Source organism: Monodelphis domestica, chromosome 8 (assembly GCF_027887165.1).
Source record: "Monodelphis domestica isolate mMonDom1 chromosome 8, mMonDom1.pri, whole genome shotgun sequence".
Lineage (NCBI taxonomy): Eukaryota > Metazoa > Chordata > Mammalia > Didelphimorphia > Didelphidae > Monodelphis > Monodelphis domestica.
In genome coordinates this window covers 149,220,911-149,242,815 of record NC_077234.1, presented here as the reverse complement: position 1 = coordinate 149,242,815, position 21,905 = coordinate 149,220,911, and the positions used below count along the sequence as shown (strand labels likewise).

Sequence of the window (21,905 nt, the reverse complement as noted above, 5' to 3'; positions counted from 1 at the left end):
CCCATTTCTAAATTAAATTTAGAATTTCAATTCAGTATCTAGTTTGCTTTTAATTGTTAAAAATCATTTTAATTTAGAAATACATTAAAATAAACAGAAGTAATTATGGATATTTATCAACACAGGCTTTATATCCAGAGAAAAACAATGACTGTTCTCTGACTGGAATGTGCAATTTCTAGCACCAAATAAGCAGCAACATAAGTGAGTTTGACTGTTCTAAATTGTTAATATTAAGAAGATATTTGGGAAAAAATTAAAAAGTGAGTAAAATAGATTGACTTAAACTTTATTTATAAATGCATCAATTGAATATATGTGGTTATAGTGACTAAATTTGCAATAACACATATACCATCCTGTAAGCAAAAAGGGATGAAGAAGGAAAAATAAAAAGGCAAATAGGAAAAAATGGACATAAAGATAATTTGGTCTGGAAACTATAAAATTTAGGCATTAAAGTTATAAATGCTCTTATAAAAACATTAAAATAAATAGACACTGCCTGAGAGCTAAATGCTGGTGTTATAGTCTTAAAAAATAACTAATTTATATGCCCAATATGTATACATACAAGTAGCTCAATAAATACCAAATAAATAGCAAATTAAATCTAGATTTCAATTCATTCCAAGCAAAGATTCAAAATTGAGAATTTTACATGAAATTTGTACCCAGATATGAATATATAGATAAAATATACCTATATACATGGGATTCCTTCATAATTTTTAGGGTCTTTTAAATTATTATCTATATCATTTCCAATGGTCTACTGAAGAATAAAGCATATGGATGTAAAATTTCTGACTAGCATATAAATTTATAAAAATATTTTCATTGATTAAAAGATAATTCTCATCACTTTTCTTATGAAAAAGTATAGTCTCTCAGGTGTGCAACTACTGAAAATCTGTAAATATATACTGGACTTTTCATTTTGATCAGTCAAGTAAAATTTATTATAGGAACATAACCAACTTCATTTAAAGAGCTATTCAAGTCATAGTATAGACTATTGTAATTTTTTGTGATTTATTTAAACTTTGACATGTGCATAATACATTGAACATAATGTAAGGAGCATGATTTTTCATGCTGTTTTGTAAAAAGAAATATGCACATCTCACTGAAATGCTCATCTAAGTAATAACTTCAATTAATCATGGTATTTTAATGCAAATATTTTGCTTAAAAACAATACTTATAAATGTTTTCTTAGCACAGTAACTAATCCCAAAATCTTCAAATAAATATGAGAAATTAAAAGACCTTAAAATGTAATATTTTATGACTTCAAATCTTGGACAAGCTTTTAATTAATTAAAAATGTTATACTTTTGGGGGGGTTGGTGGTAAAGAAATAAACTTTTTCATGTTCATTGATAAAGTTTTCTAGAAGTTTAATTAAAGGAGTCAAATAAATTCCCATTTGACATAACTCAGTAATTATTCACAGGAATAGATTTAAATACTATCTAGTAGGAAGATATCTAATGAAGTCGATATTATGTTTCCTGTTTGCACTTTGATTCAGGCTTTATGAAATACAAGTTATTCATAACTACAAAATAACAATGCTATGGAATCTTGAAAGTTTGTTTTAACCACAAATGGTTTAATTCAATTTTTGTATTAATTGGTATTGAATGCTGTAACATTCAGATTAAACAGGCAATAGGTAGGTGCAAAATCTTCCTCCATCTTCAAAAATTAATACAAAAATAACTCATTCTAAAATACTAAGATTCCCAATGCAAATACTTTGCCTGTCTTTCATAAGCTAAGTAGAATGATGAAAAAAAAACTGAGAAGTGGTTATATTACTTTTCACACCCAGACAATATATTGTATCAACCTTCTCTCTTCCCCTCCCCCATAACTGAAGGGTGGTCCATGACTGCATGACATCAAATTGTTATTAGCATTTGTCAAAAGAAAAAACATAACTATGAAATTAGTAGTGTATAGAATTTTTCTAACATATACATGTACACATATACATATATATGCAAATAAAGCCACAAATACCTATTATAATTAAAGAAGTAATGAAAAGTCTTTAATTTGCAGAGTTGTATCAATATAAAAATAGCAAAGGAAATCTTAACAGATGTAGACAACTTTTAATGACCTGGGTGCTTGATTTGGGGCAACACTGATGGATGTTTTATCAAATATATATTTTGGGGACATGTATCTATGAATTAGAAGAAAACAATAAGGTAATTTGACAATGATATACTTATCACATTCATTTAAATATTTTCTCCTTTGAAAATAAGTTCATAGAAATGTCTGGTTTCTGGTGCTTTGTGCCTGCTTAGGATTAATATTTAATTTAATTCTATATTTAAAAATACTTCATTATTTTAAAATGGTTACACATAGCACTTCTGCAAATTGGTCAGATTAATTAATTCAAGATCATTTAAAATATAAAATATTAAATGAACCATGTAAATTGGGAAATTATTTTCTCTATTGTTCACATTATTTTGCAGTTGCACAACTCTTTGGGGACATCCACTGAACTCTCCTAAGAAGTAACCAGTTTATGACATTTCAAAGAAACAACAAATATCTTGGTCTCCATCTTCCTTTCACCCCCAAAGAAGGAAATCTAGGTATCATTTAATCCCAAAATGTAATACTGTGGTCTGCATAGGAAGAGGAAGAGGAGGAAAAGAACTATAGTCTTGGAGCAGTTAAATGTAAAATTAACTCTAATCTGATTCATTTTTGCCCATATATCATCATGAAATATTTTTTTTCTTTTTGGAGGGACTAAAAGAAGGGAGAAGGTCAAATTTTCAAGCATTAAAAAATGCTAAAGAAATGAGTTATTGACTTAATTGCCTCAATTTTTCATGTGGTATATATCTGGCCTGAATGAAAAGGCCTGATCCTAAAATCAGAACTTAAACCTGAAGAGAATAAATGTAAATGTATTTTTAGACGTGGACAAATGGGTACTATTTTTAAATGAATCCTGTTTAATTCATAACCTTAGTCAATAGTTTATTAGCTCCAAAGGGCTTCTGTAAATTAGCATGTAACCCACTTAAAATTGAAGCTGAACATTATTCCTTTCTCTTGGTTAATTTATGTATCTGCATTATAATAATGCTAAGATAAAATAAAGAGCAGGCTCTTTATTGAATCATACATCTGAGTCTCTGTTTTAGAGAGAAACATAGAAAATTAAAGCAGTAGAAAGTAAAATTTTCTTTTGCACCCACATCTTAATTGATGCATAAGACAACACACTATTATATTTTTAAACTCTGGGGATAGGAGCCACAAGACTTCTTGATTCTTTCTTGCAGTATTGGCATCAATAAATATTATAGAGTATCAAAAATCAAACCTTCCCAGGAATTGCCCTTTCTAAATTCTTGTTGAGTGACTAAACAAGAGCTGGTATTATGATATTGCATATGTTTTATAATTAATGCATTTTAAAAATGAAAATCAATGAAAAGTTATTCATTCATATATTACATATTCCATTGATGGACACTTTTTTAGTTCTTTACCACTGCTGTTTTATTGAGCCATAAAATTCTAATCTTCCCTTACTCTTTTACTTTCCTTCTCAGTACTGAAACACATACATATATATAATTATATATCTGCATATATAATTATATATATATATATATATAAGGGAAAGAAAGAGAGAGGGAAAATATATAGACAGAGACACAAAGAGAAAGGCAGAGTCAGAGATTTACAACACATAGAGATAAGTGATCTTTCATCATTAATGTTCTGAATGATTTTATGATAAAACATTTTGTAAACTTTAGAATGTTAGGTATTGGCAGGGACAAAAATGGTTACTTTAAATAAAAAAATCAAAAGAGAAATATTACATGTTTGGATAAGATCAAAATACTCTATCAATACCACAACATTCTAGATATAATGGAGAATAAAGTTTACATAACATTCTTTGAAAGTCCTTTATTTGTGTCTACTATTATCTTGTCTTCTTGTCATTCTTATCTCTGTGTATGTGTATGTGTGTATATACACATATAAATGTGTGTGTGTATATATATATATACATATATATACACACATAATTTTGCAAATATATATGCTTTTAAAGAAAGCTTAGTTTTCTTGAGAACCTTCCAATTTTATCAATTTTTTTTCACAGAACTTCCACAGTATTTCAGGATAATGAAAGAGTAAGGGATTTTGATTTACACCTTTTATTTAAAAGGGAAAGAAAAACTACACACATTTTCATTATAATATGAAATAATATTGTTCATTTTTCTTTCCTAATAATGAATCAAATACTAAGAAGACAAGGAGGAAGAAAAAGTGGGTATTTTATGTTATCATGAATCCTACCCTTTCCCCTTGCCAAAAGTATATCAAAATTTTAATTAAAGAAAGAAATATAGGGGCATACCGATTTTGGAAGAGGTAGTATAAAGTTTTTGTTTTTTGTTTTTGAGTTGGGGGGACTGGGAAGTTGTTCATTTGCTTTGTCTTTATTTATCCTCAGGGAGGATGTAACCACCCATTTATTCTAAATTCAATCAGTTGCTGTCAATTTACTCACTGGTGGATGCTGCCTCTTTGTGGCAAGATGCCATGTAAAGTACATCCTGCACTTTCAGGTTCATGGACTACCCTTGATCTTCTCACAATTTCCATTTAACGTTGTTGAGAATGCCACGGAAGACTGAATGAAATCTACAGACCTTTACAATCCAAATGACTTCAAACAAGCAGGTTAAGCCCCATAAGACATAGACCAATGCACTGGCCAAACCTGTCCCAACATGAATAAATAGTACGTATGTAGTCACCTGTATTTTGAACACGTGAGAGGAAATTTCAAGCTCAGTCACAAAACTCATTATAAACTTGGAATCTAAATTTACATAATTTGAAATATGGACACAATGGCAAACTGATGACAAAGAAAAAAATCAATCAGGATAGCCTGCATCATGTAACTTGTGTAATTCAGTATTACTTACCCTGTTCCAAATGAATACTTCAGAATAGAAACAAAATATAAACTTGAAATTTCACTAATAAGCATATTAGTGACACATTTAGAAATTTCTAGCTCCCTCAAGCACAAAACTGATCTTTAAAATGTGTTAATTTCCATTCCATTTGAGAATCATTGTTCTATGGGTCAGATATTTTGAACTTCAGGAAATCATTCATTCATTTTCTCTTGTTTGAAATGGTTATCAAGTATATATTCTGAATCCATGTGCTGAGATACATCTTACAGTGATCATGTCTTTAGGGTAATCATTTAGCATTGTCTGCTGCCCAAAGGGGTAAAGGCTGCTCAAAGGTATAAATTTGCACAGTCCATAAATTGGTCTTCCAAGGAGCCAGTCTACAAATGGATCTGTACAAGTGCAATTTTATTTGACTAAATAATCAAAAATTGGCTACAATAGTAGTCAAAATATATTTTGGCTGGTTAAATGAAAAGAGAGGGCGCTCTCTCTCTCTCTCTCTCTGTCTCTCTCTCTCTCTCTCTCTCTCTCTCTCTCTCTCTCTCTCTCTCTCTCTCTCTCTCTCTCCCTACAAGTTTCATATATCTCTCACTAGTTAGTCCAAATTTCCTTAATAGGAAATATTTAACTTGTTGGGGGAAAAGTAACAGTTTTTTTTTTAAATCAGACCCAATTATATGAATGGATTGTCTTTTAAGATTCAGTCATTGCTACTGGAAATTTTAATATTAGAATGCCCTCCTGATGCCACTTAAGCTTTGGAAATAAAGCTCCAAACAAATTATAGACTAAAATAGTGAAGGAAAGAGAAATGGGAGATGTGCATATAAAAATAGGTGCTACAATAAAATATTTTTATATTTCATCAATAAGTTATTTTGACTAACCAGTTATGGGTCATATAGCTCTGCACTCTTTAATGATTTTTCCACATCTATACTGATCCTTTTCAAGATCATAATATTTTTTTTAATTCAAATGTCCAGAAAGCATACAAACACATCCTTTAAAAAAAAAAAAGGAAACTTTGTATTAAAGTCGGGGTGTGCTAATCTCTCTCCATAAAAGCCATTTACACCCAGCCGTGGCTTAAAGGGGGAGGAGAATGACGGATCTGAGGAGTAAAAGGGAAATCTGTGCCCTTCAATCTTTGAAAAACAGAAGTATTCCCCACCACCACAAAACTTCTTTGACCTTTAAAAGTCTCCTGCAAAAATGGCCCTCCATATGCTCCTGTTTCCCCCAACTGACAGAAGAAGAGCAAGAATTGTGCCCAGCTTACACAAATGTTTCCTACTTGTAAAAATAAAATGAAATTGCACACCCTTTCAGTATCACTCGCCGAAGCTGAAAATCCTGTGCCAAGGCACTTCACCCTAAACGTTGAAATGATACAATTAATCAAACCGGTTCATTCATCTTGTTTGCTTGTTCGTGTGTTTGTTTTAAATACAAATGCTCTATGGGGAGTTTGTTTGCCTTTAGAACTGGCTAAATGTGGTCTGTTTTTCCAGCACTTCGAGGTAGTCCGGCTCAACGTTTAGTTTTGCTTTTAATTCCAGATACTCATTCCTGTTGGGTTCTACATAGACAGTACTGGGGGGACTATAGAGCACCGTTTCCCGGAGCCTGCTGTCCCCTGCCCCCGGGTGCAAGTACTGATGGGGGCGCCTAAGGTCATAGTTGGGAGAAAAAGTATAGGCAGCAGGGCTGCAGGGGAATTTAGGATATTCTGGGAGGCTACTGCCAGCCGTGGTGGCCGTGCAATGTTTATCGGGTTCTAAAATGCCTCTGTAAAAACGATCAGCGTCTTGCATTGGTGACAGCAGCTCCTCCCTCGGCTCAATGGTGCTGACACTGTAGGCGGGGCTCCGCAGGTGGTGACTTTCCCGCCTCTCCTCTTCTCCCTGCTGCAATTGCAGCTGCTGCTGTGGTTGCTGCTGCTGCTGCTGGGGCTGCTGAGGCTGCTGCTGTGGCTGCTGCTGCTGCTGAGGCTGCAGATGGTGATTGCTGCTATAGGTGACCTTGAGCTCATGCAGATCTTTGTAATCCTCCACCGAATTGCCCTCCCGGGAACGGTAGATGGGGTTTTTGCACATGTGGCCCAGTGGATGGGGGATATATTCATACACGTGGCCCGCGGGGGTTTTCACTTTAGGGAGGGTTGGGCCCCTGTGGTGAGTATGCGAATGGTGGTGGCTGCTGCCCCCGCTGCTACTGTACACGCTGTACTGCATGTTGAAGGAGCTCACGTCGGAGTTGTTGGTGCTAGTGTGATCGCTCTGGTTCTTCTTTCTCCTTTTCATCACAAGAACAAAGAGCCCAGCAGCCACAAAGACTGACATGATGAAGACAAGCAGCAAGCTGAGGATCAGCACGGACAAGGGGACTGAAGAGGCGCTGTTCCCAGAACCACCCCCCGCGGTGGCGCCTGTGCTGTTGAATCTGACCGTGGAGGGCAAGGAGGTGGTTCGTGGTGGGATCTGGATGGAGGAAGGAGTAGGTGTAGAAACCACCACATCGGAATAATCTGGGCACAAAAGCTCCGACTTAATAGACCTCATGTCGGTCTCCTCGAACTTCTTGGGGGCTTTGCAAATAACCTCATCCACAAGTACCCCCACTTTGAGCTGCTCCACCCACAACTTCATGCCCACCACGTCACAAGTGCAATCCCAAGGGTTGTCGTTTAAGTCAATCTGAATGAGAGATTTCAACTGATCCAAAACCCCACTCACAGGCAGGGAAGAAAAATAATTGCTCCTTAGATTCAGCCTAAGCAATGTGAGGCCAGAAAAAATGCCCCCGGGCAGGGCCTGCAAGAGGTTGTTGTTTAAAAACAAAAGCTGCAGGTTAGGGACTGTGTCAAAGGTCCCAACCTGGATCTCCCGGATAATATTGTATTGGAGGAAGAGATACTGCAAACTCTGCAGGCCATAGAAGAGCTCTGGGCTCAGGCGTTCAATCTGGTTCCCATTAAGATAGAGTCGTCGCAGATTGGTTAGATCCCCAAAAGCACGGTCTTGGATAACCGAGATGCGATTGTTTCCAAGGTGCAGCAAGTCTAGTCCCGTCGCTTCCAGGAAATCAGTCCTACGCACGACCGTGATGTAGTTCTCTGTTAAGTACATCTTCTTGGGGTTATAGGGCTTGGGCTGTAGCTCTGAGATGCTTTCGATCTTCCTCTCCTGGCAGTTGACATTGAGGCCCAGATCAGAAATCTGCAGATTGCAAGAGCACGCAGTAGGACACTCCAAAGGCACCGGCGATTTAGTCTGGTAGGCGATGCTGGGGCCATAGTTGCTGTAGGCTAAGTCCTTAGTGGGCTGGCGAGAAGTGGGGCGCACCCTGGGTTTGTTGGGTTGGCGGGTCCCTTTAGGGGGCTTCAGTGGTGGCTTGTAAACAGCAGAGGAAGAGGTAGCCACGGAATTGACCGAGGCTGGGGTCGTATGTAAATACCCCGTAGTGCTCAAGGGTGTCTGGGGCCTCATTTCATAATCCGAGATAAGTTTTCTTGGGCAAAGCTCCTGCTTGGACACTTCATCCAAGTCCCGCCCATGTAACCGGAAAGGCGTCTCACAAACCACATCCCCTACCAAAGCAGAGTAGGAAATGCTGTCCAACCAATCTTTGAGTGAGATCAACTCACAAGAGCAATTCCAGGGGTTTTCTTCTAGCTGTAATTCCACTACTTTATCCATGTGCTGCAACAGCCCTATGTAGGGCAAAAGTTTCAGCCGGTTGCCCCTAAGGTCCAGATGCGTTAAGGGCACAAAACGGAAAAGGTTGTTGGGTAAACTAGACAAGAGGTTGTCATTGAGGATCAGCACCTGCAGCAAGTGCAATTTGCCAAAAGCATTAGGTTCAATGGCGCTGATGTAATTGTAATCGACTTGTAGATACTCCAGACTCTCTAATCCAAGGAAAGTGTCATCCCTTAGTAATTCCAGTTTATTATTATTCAGATGTAATCGCCTCAAACCTCGAAGCCCATGAAATGCCCCTGTCTCAATGTCCTGGATGACATTGCTCCCTAAATGTAAAATTGAAGCCCCAGTGTAATTGACAAACTCATTAGGGTAGAGACGGTTCAAAAGGTTGCCAGACAACAAGAGGTGGTAGACTGGAAAGCGTGGCGGGCTGATTTCTGCAAGGCTGATGATCCCCCTGTTTTCACAGCTCACTGTTAAGATTCCGTCCTTCTCCTCACAAGGACATGCATTGTCACAAATTTCCCCATAATAATCGATGGTTTCTGCACACGAAAAGACGAGAGATGTTACAGCAAATGCTATAGTCTGCAGCATCCAGATATGCATTTTTCTGTTGAGGTCCTGTTCCAAAGTTAATGTGGAGCAGCAAGGGTACATTTTACCTCCTGTAAGGAAAACAAAAGAAAACAACAGAATATGACCAAAAATTTTCAAACGGGAGAGTTAGTAAGTCTCTTTTTTTAAGTGTATTTTCCTTTGTATTCTGGAAAAAGATGATTCATATGAGGTAGGAATTTTTGGGGGGTCTTTATTTACTGTAGCTAAAAAGTAGGAAGATATAGAAGCTCATCTAAATTCCCAGACTTCCTAAAACTGTCAATGTATAAAGTATTCATTTGCAACTCCCAGTGACTTAAAGATGCATTCTTTTCAAAGATAAGATATATTAGATACTGTCCCATTTCAGGGCTTTATCCTTCTTCCCTCCCCCAATACCCAAAGTACAACCCATAAATATACGTAAAATGGCTGTCAGTTCAGTTTCCTGGTTCTAATTTAAGAGAAAAAGAACACCATTTTATGAGGTTTTCCACCTCACCTACTACCCAGCCCTCTTTCTTCTTTTCAGAACCTCTTCAGTGAACAGCGCACGGTTAAGGTCCATTACTTCGTCTTCCTCCCAGCCCCCCTCAAGTAAAAGTGCTACACATAGTGCTTTGGTTATTTTAGACAGTTGCTGGAAATATCGATATGGGAACTCAAAGGATACTTTTCAAATGACAAAAAAAAAGTAAGCTAATGCAGCAAAATAATCCCTGATCAGCTCTTAAATCGCCTAATGTCTTATGGGGCTTTAAGTCTGGAGAGGAAATACATACATATAAACATATATAAATATATATACACATATATATGTACACACAGGTATTCATTTTTATTACAAATTTCTCCAATAAAGCTATTAAGCACATCAACCTTCTAATTGCATGTTTCTTTTAACAGTTCTTCCAGAGAGTGCTTACTGTCCACTTTCCATCTCTGATCATGATAGCTCTCTTACCAAATTGAGGCTTAAAGCTACAGAAATAGTTTCAAACAATGGGTTGACTATAAAAGCCTAAGAAAAGACTTCCGCAATTCTTGAACACCTACAGATGCCTAGAGTTAAAGGGAGCATTCTAATCACTTATCCAGAATCTGTCCAAACAGGAAAATCACTAGGACTGTCACCAAAGACTCAGGTCTGACAATATTTACTTTCAATGTTTAAAAAAAAACAAACAACTAGCTTGATAGCAGGGGAGAGATCTAAATGGATCTCATGGAAATACCTCCTTACCTACATTCTGAGCATTGGAGTTACTTATTATAAAGCACCAATAGCTGTAAGTGATCTTCATCCTTCAAGGGAGAAGACACCTGAGCAGATTAAAAGCCAAACTAGAAGGAAGAAAAAGAAGAAAACTACCCAGTGACCTAAGTCAGTGATTTAATACCGAATTTCATCAAGCCAGAAACAAATCCGATTTCCTCCTCCCCGCCCCCCTCCCTTGCTTTCTGTCTCCTTGACGCTTCCTCCTACTTTCTACTTGTGGATGTCAAAAACACTAGGGGGGGGGGAGGGGGAAGGAAGAAGATAGGGAGAACAATATCTATATATTCTTGCATTGGTTGATTAGTGGGAGAAGAGAAATAACTCATTTCTCCCCCACCCCACCCCCGCCACCACCCTAAAATACTCTCTTCTTGGAAAAGGGTTGGTTTTCTCCGGTCAATCCTACCCATTGCCTTAAATACTTATAACCGAAGTCTGATGTCCAGAATAGTACCCGGACACCAAATTTCATTGCTGCAAAGGGATTTCTGTGACACGAATTCAAAGCTATATATCTAACACTTAGTTCGTTAGAAAGAACTCTTTAATTCACCTATAAATGTGCAAAGCTGGGTACATATACATTTTTGTGTATTCAGCCAGACATTTGAAGACATACATGAATATTGTACATTTCAAGTATTCACCAGCTTCGAATCACAAAAGGCAAACAGCTTCACTGCTAAAGGCATCAGTGACATTCTCCATAAAAGCAAAACATTTACCTTGAAATTTCTTTTCTCCGCTCCATCAAATCCATTCATCCATTCAGCGGGTGTTTGTTCCCCTCCCCCCTCCCCATCTCACTGCCCCCCCACCCTTTCTACTCCCTTTCCAACCACCCTTCAAAAAAAAAGCTCATTGCAAAATATGCCCGACCAGAATTAAACTCTCAGACATTTACAACTTTAATTCAATAACGACTAGGAAGAATCTAGATTTCCCAACCTCATCACCACCCCCCTTCTCCCTAAGGATATAGAAAAATAAAGAACATAAAGTTGAATGTGATCTTGAAGGCTGAATTCTGGCCAGGAGACGCACCTTGGGTTTAAATGCCCCTGTGCGCTGCTATTTCTCTGATCTGAAAAATTCACATTGTTCTTTTTAATTGAGGGTGGAGGTGGAAAGGAGGTACTGTGTTTGGTATTTGGTTTTCCCCCAAAGAGTTCAGACCCAGGATTACCGCACTGCATATCTTGCACTAAGGAGCTTTCACAGTCCCACCAACAGCAGCCCAGGAAACCCTGGCCGGACACTGCTATCGAACTGAACAGCAGCAGCAGTAGCCGGGGCAGCAGCACCCAGAGTTACAGGGAGAAAGATTCCTCCCTTACTCCCACCCTTCCCCCACCCTCGCCCCAAAGAAAAGGAAGGAGGGAAGAAGGGGGGAGGGGGGAGATACCCCTCTAAAGGCCGCCTTAAAAAAAAAGTAAACCTCATACTTACTCATTCTTACATCTCCAGGGCCCAATCATCGTAGCCACCCTTAAAAATGTCTATTTGGGGTGTGTGCTGCGTGTGTGCAGCCGAGGCAAAGACCAGAGGAGGCTGGCAATGAATGCAGTTGGGGTTTTTGGATAAGAAATGCACACAAACACCACTACACACAAGGAGCCTCCGCGGCAGCCGCCACCACTACCACTGCCACCTCCACTGCCACCACCACCACCACCACCACCGCCACCACCACCACCGCTGCCGCCGCCGCTGCCGCCACCGCCGCCACCGCCACACACACATACACACACATAGAAGGAGGCGGAGGTCCAAGGGGCTCCTGGAGCTGTTCTTCTCGGCTCTCTCCTCTGTACTTAGGAGAAGAGAGGGGGAGGGGTAAGGGGAGAGGGAAAGCGAGGGGCGATCGAAAGAGACTGGAGGGAAAGGGGGGAGGGCGAGCCGGAGAGAAACCGTGAGGGAGGGGCAAGGCAAGGAGGGAGCGTGGGAGGGGGGCGAAGGGAGGAGAGAGGGCTTCACAGACAGCCTTTCCCTGACAACGTGACGGTCAGCTTCACCAAGCACTTCACACACACACACACACACACACACACACACAAACACACACTCATACATACACACACCCACACACACTCCACACACACGCACACCCCACACTCACACTCAAAAATCAGCCTTCTTAATAACGGACAGCTCGGGTTCTTTGCGTCCCTTACACACAAACCCTGCTGGTACTCACACTTTCCATTGAAATTAGGCATCAACTTTCTCCCAAACCGCAGTAGGCACAGGTTCAAGCCTCCTCCTCTGGTTCCTTTGCAAAAAGGGGGAAAAATACTGACTCCGACCTGATTTCCTTCTCTTCCTCCCCTCCCCCTCCCCGTTCCTTTTTTCTTCTTCACACCATTTCCCCCTGGTCAGTCATGCTCGCCCAGAGACTGGCCAGAGGGAGAGAAAAGTAACGGTGCCCTTGCATGGTTCTCCGCTTCTTCTTGCAGCGCACACTGTACATGGTAGTGAGGGGGAAAGGGAGAGGATGACACTGGTCCCCTTCGGTGGTGGCGGTTGGGGCGGCGGCGGCGGTGGAGACAGCAGCTTCTGCTGCTGCTGCTGCTTTCTCCTCCCCAGTTGCCACAACTGACAACTCCAAGCTCCAGGGTCCAGCGGTAGTGGCGGCGGCTACGGTTGCCACCGCTGCTACTCCTGCCGCCTCCGCTGTTTCTTCTGCAGCTTCTGCCGCTCGGGTTGTTGCAATCTCTTTTCCCGATCTGTATTTGGGCGACTTGGGTATCTACTGCTTTTTCTTTTCATCCCGAGCGAGAAGTTACTCAGTGGAAAAAAGGAGCGCCTTTCAAGATTCACTCGTTAGATTCACCTTACTATCCTCTTTTACTGGAGCTTTCTCCATCCGACGTCCTCTGGGGACTGGAGGACAAGCAAAACGATGTTGTGTGCCCATAGCTGCACAAAAGTCTGAGAAAGTACTGTTCTCTACCAACGTCGCAGAGGAGGCTTCAGTGTAAGCAATTCTGGTATCTCTAAGCCTTTTCGCCAAGAGCCAGCCGTCTAATACACTTGTTTATTATGGAGCGCAGTTTTACCCAGGCTGCTGCAGACATGCTGGAGCTGGGGCAGAGCAATGGCGCTTGATGACCAATAGATGGGAGTATAGGGCGACAGATTTTCTTAGACTTCACTGCAAATTGGGAAGCCAAAGCTTTCTTGGGTATCATATTTGTGCGGAGGCGATGAGCCTTGGAGAAAATGTGCACAACACAAGCGTGGGACTGTGCAGACTACCTAAAGGAGGGAGGAGTGGAAGTAATGCCGATAATGTAAGGGTTGGTGATATTCAGGAATAGACAATACAGTGCTGTACTGATTGCCTTTCTTCCTTTTCTTTCATTTAGAATTGTAGTCCATATCCTAAGAAGTGAAAAAGGAAAAAAAAGATGAAGGGGAATGGAGGAAGAAGCTACATAGAGTTCTTTCTAGCTAAAAACCACTGAATTTTAGGTTTGATTGGTTTTTTGTTTGTTTGTTTTTCTGGGCTATATAAAAGAATTTTGCCATTTTGAATGATTTCCACTATACATGTATATACCAACATGGAGATATAAAAAACAAAACAAAATGAAAAACCCATAAATGAATGTATGGAGAGGGAATTTCCTTGAACAGCTGCCTGCTAAATACCATTACTCTCAGCTCCATGGTAAGTAGTTTTGAATAAATGAAAGTTTCATGAAATCAGATCCTCCCTACTCTTTCCCAAATCTTTCCTGCTGAAGGCCAGTTAAATGAGTATTATATAGCTTGAGCCTAACAATTTAGTGCCTACTGTTTTGGGGTCTACCAAGTATAGATCATGAATTGATTATAATAAATGGTAACTTTGATCTAGAACAACCTGACTGCATATTTTCCTGCATGGGTACTATTTGGAAGGTTTAGTGGGGTAGGGGGGAATCTTATTATACTTATTCTTATAGTGTGATCTTTCCTAATGCCAGCTTTGGAATATATCTGATGAATCATTAACTGTGAAAAATAAAATCTTATATTAATCTCATACTGTCATATATCTGAACACACCATGTATGGGAGTAGATGAGAACATTTATTTCATTATGCTGAAATATCACAATGTTGATTAGAATTTTCTCAATGGAAGTTTTTGTTTTATCCATGAGCATTTAACCTGAACTGAAATTTAGCATAGGAGATCAGACCACAGGACAAAAAAGACAAGCAGAAAAAAGACATGGTAATCATCATGCATGACAGAAAAGAGACGTAAGATATACCAATATAAGTTTTTGTTGAACTAACAAGGAACTTTCCTTTTTCCCTGTTAATATTTGGCCTAAGGATAAATATCAGTGGTAACACTAAAAACTTATGCAATTGTTTCTGACTTAAATTAAAGAATTTTGTATCTACTTTCTTATTCAAACCTGATTCTTAAAATTGTTGAACAGTTTCAAAAATAATCAAGTATTTAAAAATAAAATAAATATTATTATACCACTTTATGAAACATTGTTAATGTTCATAACTAGCAATTAAAACTTAAATTTAGAAATTCTATCAAAATGTACAACATTGGTACATGAATTAAAATAATCTTAATTACAATGATCAAGTTTCTTAGTCTGAAAAAATAGCTAATTCAATTATACAGCAGTTTTCAAGACACATAAAAATAACCTTACCATTTACTTGCAAATCATGTTATTGTCCGCATAATTGCACTTATGATCAAATGTTCCCCTCCATTTGTAAATTAATAATTTTAATGATGAGAAAATACTATTTAATTCAATTAAAACTTAATTTTTAATCACCATAAGATTGTCTACAAGGTAATGGTTATTGTTGTTGTTTGAAGGGGCCCACCAATTAATAAAATTATTTACTTTCATAAAGGCATTACAGTCTATGTGATTGAAAGATAATCACTCAGTTGGAATAATGATATAGAATGGAAATATAAACAACTGAAAATGGAATTTAAATGTTTTCCACATGTTTGGTGAGAAACAGTAATTAAGCCAAATTCCAGGTGGTCTTTTATGTGTCAACTAAATGTATACTGATAACTTTCTAGCCTGTAGCAGTCTTCATCCTTACCTGTCACCACTAGGTGTCTCTACATGTCTCTTTGCAGAAAACACACATAAGAAAAGGACTAAGTGCTAAAGGGGGCAATAATGGAAGGGGGAGGGGAGATAACATCAAAAGAATAAGGAAAAACTTTATTAATAATCTGTAAAGTCCTTTTTGACTTTGATCCTTGAAAGTGTTAGGGGGTGGGGGAAGCAACAAGTGAATCATATAATGAATCAAAGAAGTCTGAGCATAGAATTTTTTTTAATATGTGAGTTCAAATAATCTTTCTTTAATTTTTTCAGTATAGTATGTAGCAGAGATATACCATTAAAATATTCACTCACAAATTCAAAATTCACAAGCATATTTTGGAAACAGAAAAAAGACAAAAATAATGAAACTGCTTCCCCACAAAATTTTGTCACTGATGACAAATAGTCATTTTTATTAGAGAATGATGAGCATTTGTTAATAGGAGGTGGAATTTTGGTGCAAATGATTATGACTGAGAATCTTTCATTCATTTTGTGGCTGGCTATCTAGCTCGCTAGTCTTAGCATAAATGGATGACACAGATATAAAAGCTTTTGGCAAGAATTAGTGCAACATGTGGCCTTCCTTTGACCCTTGAATATCCCAATGCAAATTCTAGCCACAACTAACATATGGATCATCTAGAAAATACATTTTAAAATGACAACAACATAAATGCATTGTATTTTCATTTTGATATGTGTACATATTGTCTTAACATCCCTCAATGTTTAGGCTGAGAGGAATTCTTATATGAAATATATCAGTTAAATGATCTACTCCATATAGCTAATTACATAATTTTAATCTTTCCCATGATACATCTCTTAGCCTTTATAATAATGAACACTTGGATGCATAGGTTTTTTGGCAAGCTTGGGAGTATAACATTAATATTGATAAGGGGATAGGAATGATAAAGTATCAGACTAGTATTTGGTCACATCTATGAGAGCATGTTAATCTTTTAAAAGAATTAGAAAACACTGCTGAAACACATCTTGAATCTATACTTCAATTCTTAGATTGGTGAGCTTTGTTAGTGAATCAGGATCAGATTTCAACCCTTGCCTTTTCTAATAGGTAAACTATGAGAATGGAAATTGCTAGTGTTTTGCATCACTTGATATTTAGTAATTATAACTTATTTCCCAGATATACCAAATGATAGCATTAAATAACAACAAAAAACAAACTCAATGAAGTAGAAAATTGCTTTTCTGTTCTTTATCAGTTACAAATAAAATTTCTGTGATAAATGACCAGTGACATAACATAGCCATTTGGCAAGTTCTCTATGGCTAGTGTATTCTATCATTATGAGATATGGATTAAATATTAAAATTATGAAAATAAGCCAAACTGACTTTTTCATTTTTGTATAGACATAATCAGTAGGTTCCTATTAGAGTTGTACAGCTGATCCTTTTAGCTTACATATGTAAAATAGCAAGATGGATGAAAGTGGATATCTATTTTCCTATCAATCACTTCCTCTATCTTCTAAAATATTTGTTTATTTTGAATTTATTGTTGTGAAGGATAATACAGTAGATGACTTACATAATTTCCTTCAAGAATTAGGGATTTCATTCATGTGTAGGTGTATGTGCATGTTTTTCACTGACACAGATTAAAACAACTCTGTGCCTCAGGGGGAAAAAAAAGTCTTTTTAAGTTGCTGTGGCTAAAAATACATATCTCTAGTAGCCAGTTTTTTGGAAATGAGTTTCTCTGAAGTTGACTTGAATTAGAATATGGAAAACCGTCCATCACTAGGTCTTTCTAGATTAAACCTAACAGAACTTTCATTTGCTGGCAAAATTCAGGGTATCTGGGAAAAAAAAAAATTCTCACCCTATGGTGAAACTACTAATGAAAGCCTTCATGACTAGCTTGGTTGACCTCCATGATTAGCTAGATGTATTGCTACTACTACCAGTCATTCTTTTAGCTGGTCTATTCACACAGCTGTAAAATGGATTTTTGAGAAACCTAGCTTTGAACATGTCACTTCCTTGATCACAAAACTTTTTTGACTTCTTACTATCATCAGCATAACATAAAATGCTTTTACTTAACATTTAAAGTTCTTCAAAATCTTGCTGCAACCCATTTCTCTAGGCTTACTATTACTTCAGCCAAACTAGAGTGCTTACTGATTCCCTATAACAAAAACAACAACAAACAAAGAAACAAAAAACTATTTCCTGCTTTCATGCCTTTGCATACCTTTTCCTGCTGCCTGAAACTCAAGGCTTCCTGTATCTCTTAGAATTCCTGGCTTTCTTCAAGCTAGAACTTATGTCACTTTCTACATGAGTCTTTTCCTAAAAATGCCAGTGTTTATTGTACACTATCATATTCTTTTGTAGTTGTTTTCTAAAAATCTATTTTGTACTTTGTTATCAATGTACATATTTTCCTCCAACACTTTGTAAATTCATCAAGGGTGTGGATTATCTTATTTTTTGTTTTTCTATCCTTAGTGCCTACTGCCTCTGGAATATAATAGACACTGCATAAATCTTTAAATGAATAAAGGAATGGAAGTTTATGAGTGTGCAAACAAAGCCTTTCCATATAGCTTCTTGGATTTTTAGTTCCATTTGCATAGCCTCCAAGAATTCAAAGATAACTACATAACATAAATGAGTCATCAGGCAAGGTCTTTAGTTGAGTTTAGCAGATTACAGAGAGATAGTCAGTAAACAATTATTAAGGGCTTACTGTATGGCATCCATTATGCTAAGATCTGGAATACAAACAAAAACAAAAATAATGGCAGTCCCTGACCTAAAGTAGTTTACATTGTAATAGAGAAGGAAGTTGAAAAAGGAAAGTACCTTTTTCAGAAGGAAAGTACCTGACTCAGGGGCATTATAGACCAGACCATAGACATGCAGCTGGGTGGGAAATTTAGATTGTTGGACTTGGTGTCCTGAAATAGAGGCTCTGGGAAGAACCTTCTACTCTCCAATCAGAGGAGGAGGCTTGAGTGGCAGAAGTATGAGTTTTTCAGGTGAGAGTTCCATCCCTATAATTACATTCAATCAATCTATAAACATTTATTAAAAGCATATTGTATATCTGGCATTGCACTCACTGCTGGGAATACAAAAAGAAGCAAACCAGCCCTCAAAAAGCTTATGATCTAATGTGGAAGATAAGTGGGTATATATTATACACACACATATAAACCATATACAAGATAATTAGGAGATAATCAATGGAAGAAAAGCACTGGAATTAAGGGAGGTTGGGAAAGGAAAGAAAAGAAGATGGGATCTTAATTTCTTTAGTGGAATTTAAAAGAAACCAGGAAGGTCATTAGATGGAATGGAGGAGGGAGAGCATTGCAGGCATGTAGATCAGTCAGAGAAAATGCCCTGAGCTGAGAGATGGAAGTATCTTTGTGGAAGAGCTAGGAGGCCAGCAATACAAGAGTGAAGAATAATATATCATGAACAGGGTAAGGAGATTTCTGAGGGATGATAGATAGAGCAATATAGTCTAATCAGGAACAACAAAAAAGTAGCTTCTAGTCTATATATAAACTTCAACAGTTCTGCATGTTAATGAACTTATTTAAATATTGCACAGAATATATGCTTAAGAAAAATTTGTTAATTAAAATTCAGTTTAACTCCAAATAGATAGAAATTAGGTTTTCTTTTTGTGTGTGGTACAATTCTAGAAAATTTCTTGAACAGACAACTACTTTAAAACTATTCACTTTTCCTCCCAAGTTCACTTGATTCTTTATTTTCCTTAATTTCATATTTAATTAGTATCCAAGACTTGTTGATTCTTTATTTTGTGACTCTTCTATTTATCATTTCTTTTTCATTCCTGTTTTAATCATGTCTGTGCCTGCATTATCTTATTCTTGGATGACTATAATATTGAATTTTGATTTTCCCCTAAGTTCTGTTCTATATAACATTGCTAAATGTTGAACCACCTGTCTTGGATACATATCCAACTGGATTGTCTATTGACATCTTCAGTTCAATATGTTCAAAATAGAATTTATTATCATGGCCCTTAAATTCACAATACTTCCAGGCATCTTAATTGTGAGAGGTCTATAATATCATGGGATAGTGACTAGAACACTGGAAGGGTCTGCATTCAAGAAGATCTAAGTTCAAATAGAGCCTCAGAATAGCTGTGTTACCTTGGGCAAGTTATTTAACCTCTGTATGCCTCAATTTCCTCTACTGTAAAAAAGGAGGTAATAATAGCACTTTATTTACAGGATTGTTTTGAGGATCAATGAAATAATATTTGTAAATTGCTTAGCATAAGTTCTGGCACTTAATAGTCATTTAATAAATGTTTCTTCTTCCTCAAACCCTTACTCAGGTTTACTACATCAGGGAAATTCTAGTCTCCTCATTTTTAACTTTCTTCATTTCCTCCTCACCAGCATATATACATTTAAACCTTCACAATCTACTCCTATGTTCTAGTTTGATCTTGGTTTCTCCTCTCCAGTCCATTTTCTAAACATTGTTCAGATTTATGTTTCAAAGACAAAAAATCTGACTATTGCTGCTATTCAACCTCATTTAGTGATTATTAGTATATTTAAAGCTTACCCCAAACAAGGTCCTACCTACCTTTCCAGAATTATTTTGTATTAAATTCCTTCATATAAAGTCTATGTTCTTGTTAATTTGGTCTATTCTCTATTTCCTAAAATCAATATGACACCTTCCATCTCTTTCTATTTGCAAGTTATCACAAATGCCTATAGTACATTCCCTCTTAATCTATGTCATATTTCTTTATTGTCCATCAAGGCATAGATTGAATGCTATTTTCTAATGGATACCCTTCTGTTTGTCTGAGTAGTTCGTTTTTTTCTACCACTAGAAATTAGCTTTTATTTGCTTATCCATATCTACCAGTAGAAGTAATAACATGTAAACTATTTCAGAAGTGCTTTTTTGGGGGACAGCTAGGTAACTCAGTGGATTAAGAGCCAGACCCAAAGATGGGAGGTCTTGAGTTCAAATCTGGATTCATATTGTGGAAAGGAAGATGAAATCAAGTTCTGGACTTTCTGCCACTGATTTGGAATCAACCTCAGCTTGAATGTTAGAGAGAAGATATTGACAAGTCTTACAGTTATTTCAAATAATGTATAAAAGCAATTGGTATTTATCATCCAAATTTCCAGGACACTGAAATTCTTCTCTCAGAATAATTTTTAAAAAGGGAAAAATAACAATTCATTGATAAAACTAGAAACAATCCAAATTTAACATCATGGCCAGAGGAAGGAACAGACTTAGAGTTATCTAATAATGAAAATCTACATTATCTAAAAAAGGCCAGAGAAGATCTATTAGAGGCAATGAAGAGTTTTTCAAAAAGACCAGATACTTGAGGGCAATTTGAGAAATTGAAACAGGAAAGTGGGGAACATCTATCAAAGTTCCTTGATAGAGTGATTGAAGTAACAGAGGATGTGCTTGGATTTGAAAATTTTACTGAATAAAATCTCCAACCCATAAGGAGACAATTTGTGAAAGGCAGTAACACACCTATTAGATCATATTTTAAACTTCAATGCCCAGGCTGGGAAACACTAAGTCTGGAAGATTTAAGAAAAACAGCAACTTACATATTCACAAGTCATAAAGAAATCCTAGAGGAAAAGGATGAAATAATAAAAGAGCTTAAAACCAAGCTCAAGGAGGCAAATAGCACAATTAATCATAAAGAAATTGAAAAAATAAAAAAATCTAGCCACTCTACAATCATGCAAATCCACAATAAATTACACACAAAACAAAGGACAAATGTACCCAAATGTTTCCTATGTGGAAAAATAGGTCACATGATTTGAGACTGTTATTTAAAAGCACAATTAGTCCAAGCTAATTACAAACAGAGGTCCTAGAAAAGCAACATAAAGTATAGAGGCAACAATATACAAACAAATACAAAATGTTGTAATTGTAATTGCAAGAATTCATTGCAAGCACTAAATTTAGAAATCATGGAGAGATACATATAGCAAGGAGTGAAACCACATTATTTTAAAGTAATCTCAGGTGCTCCCAAACAAAGTCTGTTACAAAGCCAGATGCATGGGGTAACATCAAAAAGGAAAAATGGGAAAGGAAATGGGGACAAGGAAAAGGAAGGAGACTCCAATAGAATTTGGGGGTCCAAAAGCACAAAATAAAAGTA

The 21,905-nt window shown here is 37.1% G+C and overlaps 1 protein-coding gene across 2 annotated transcripts; it reads right to left on the bottom strand.

Moving 5' to 3' along the window:
* Positions 1–273: 273 nt before the first annotated feature.
* On the bottom strand, positions 274–13,716 carry SLITRK5 (SLIT and NTRK like family member 5). Of its 2 annotated transcripts, none has more exons than XM_007501400.2 (2): positions 12,793–13,716; positions 274–9,384 (listed from the first exon to the last, which is right to left on the bottom strand). In XM_007501400.2, exon 2 carries the CDS (start codon positions 9,374–9,376, stop codon positions 6,488–6,490), a length of 2,889 nt encoding a protein of 962 aa, XP_007501462.1. In that variant the 5' UTR covers positions 9,377–9,384; positions 12,793–13,716; the 3' UTR covers positions 274–6,487. The 2 variants fall into 2 exon arrangements, with proteins under 2 accessions (XP_007501462.1, XP_007501461.1); XM_007501399.3 differs by lacking the exon at positions 12,793–13,716 and adding an exon at positions 12,045–12,695.
* Positions 13,717–21,905: the final 8,189 nt, after the last annotated feature.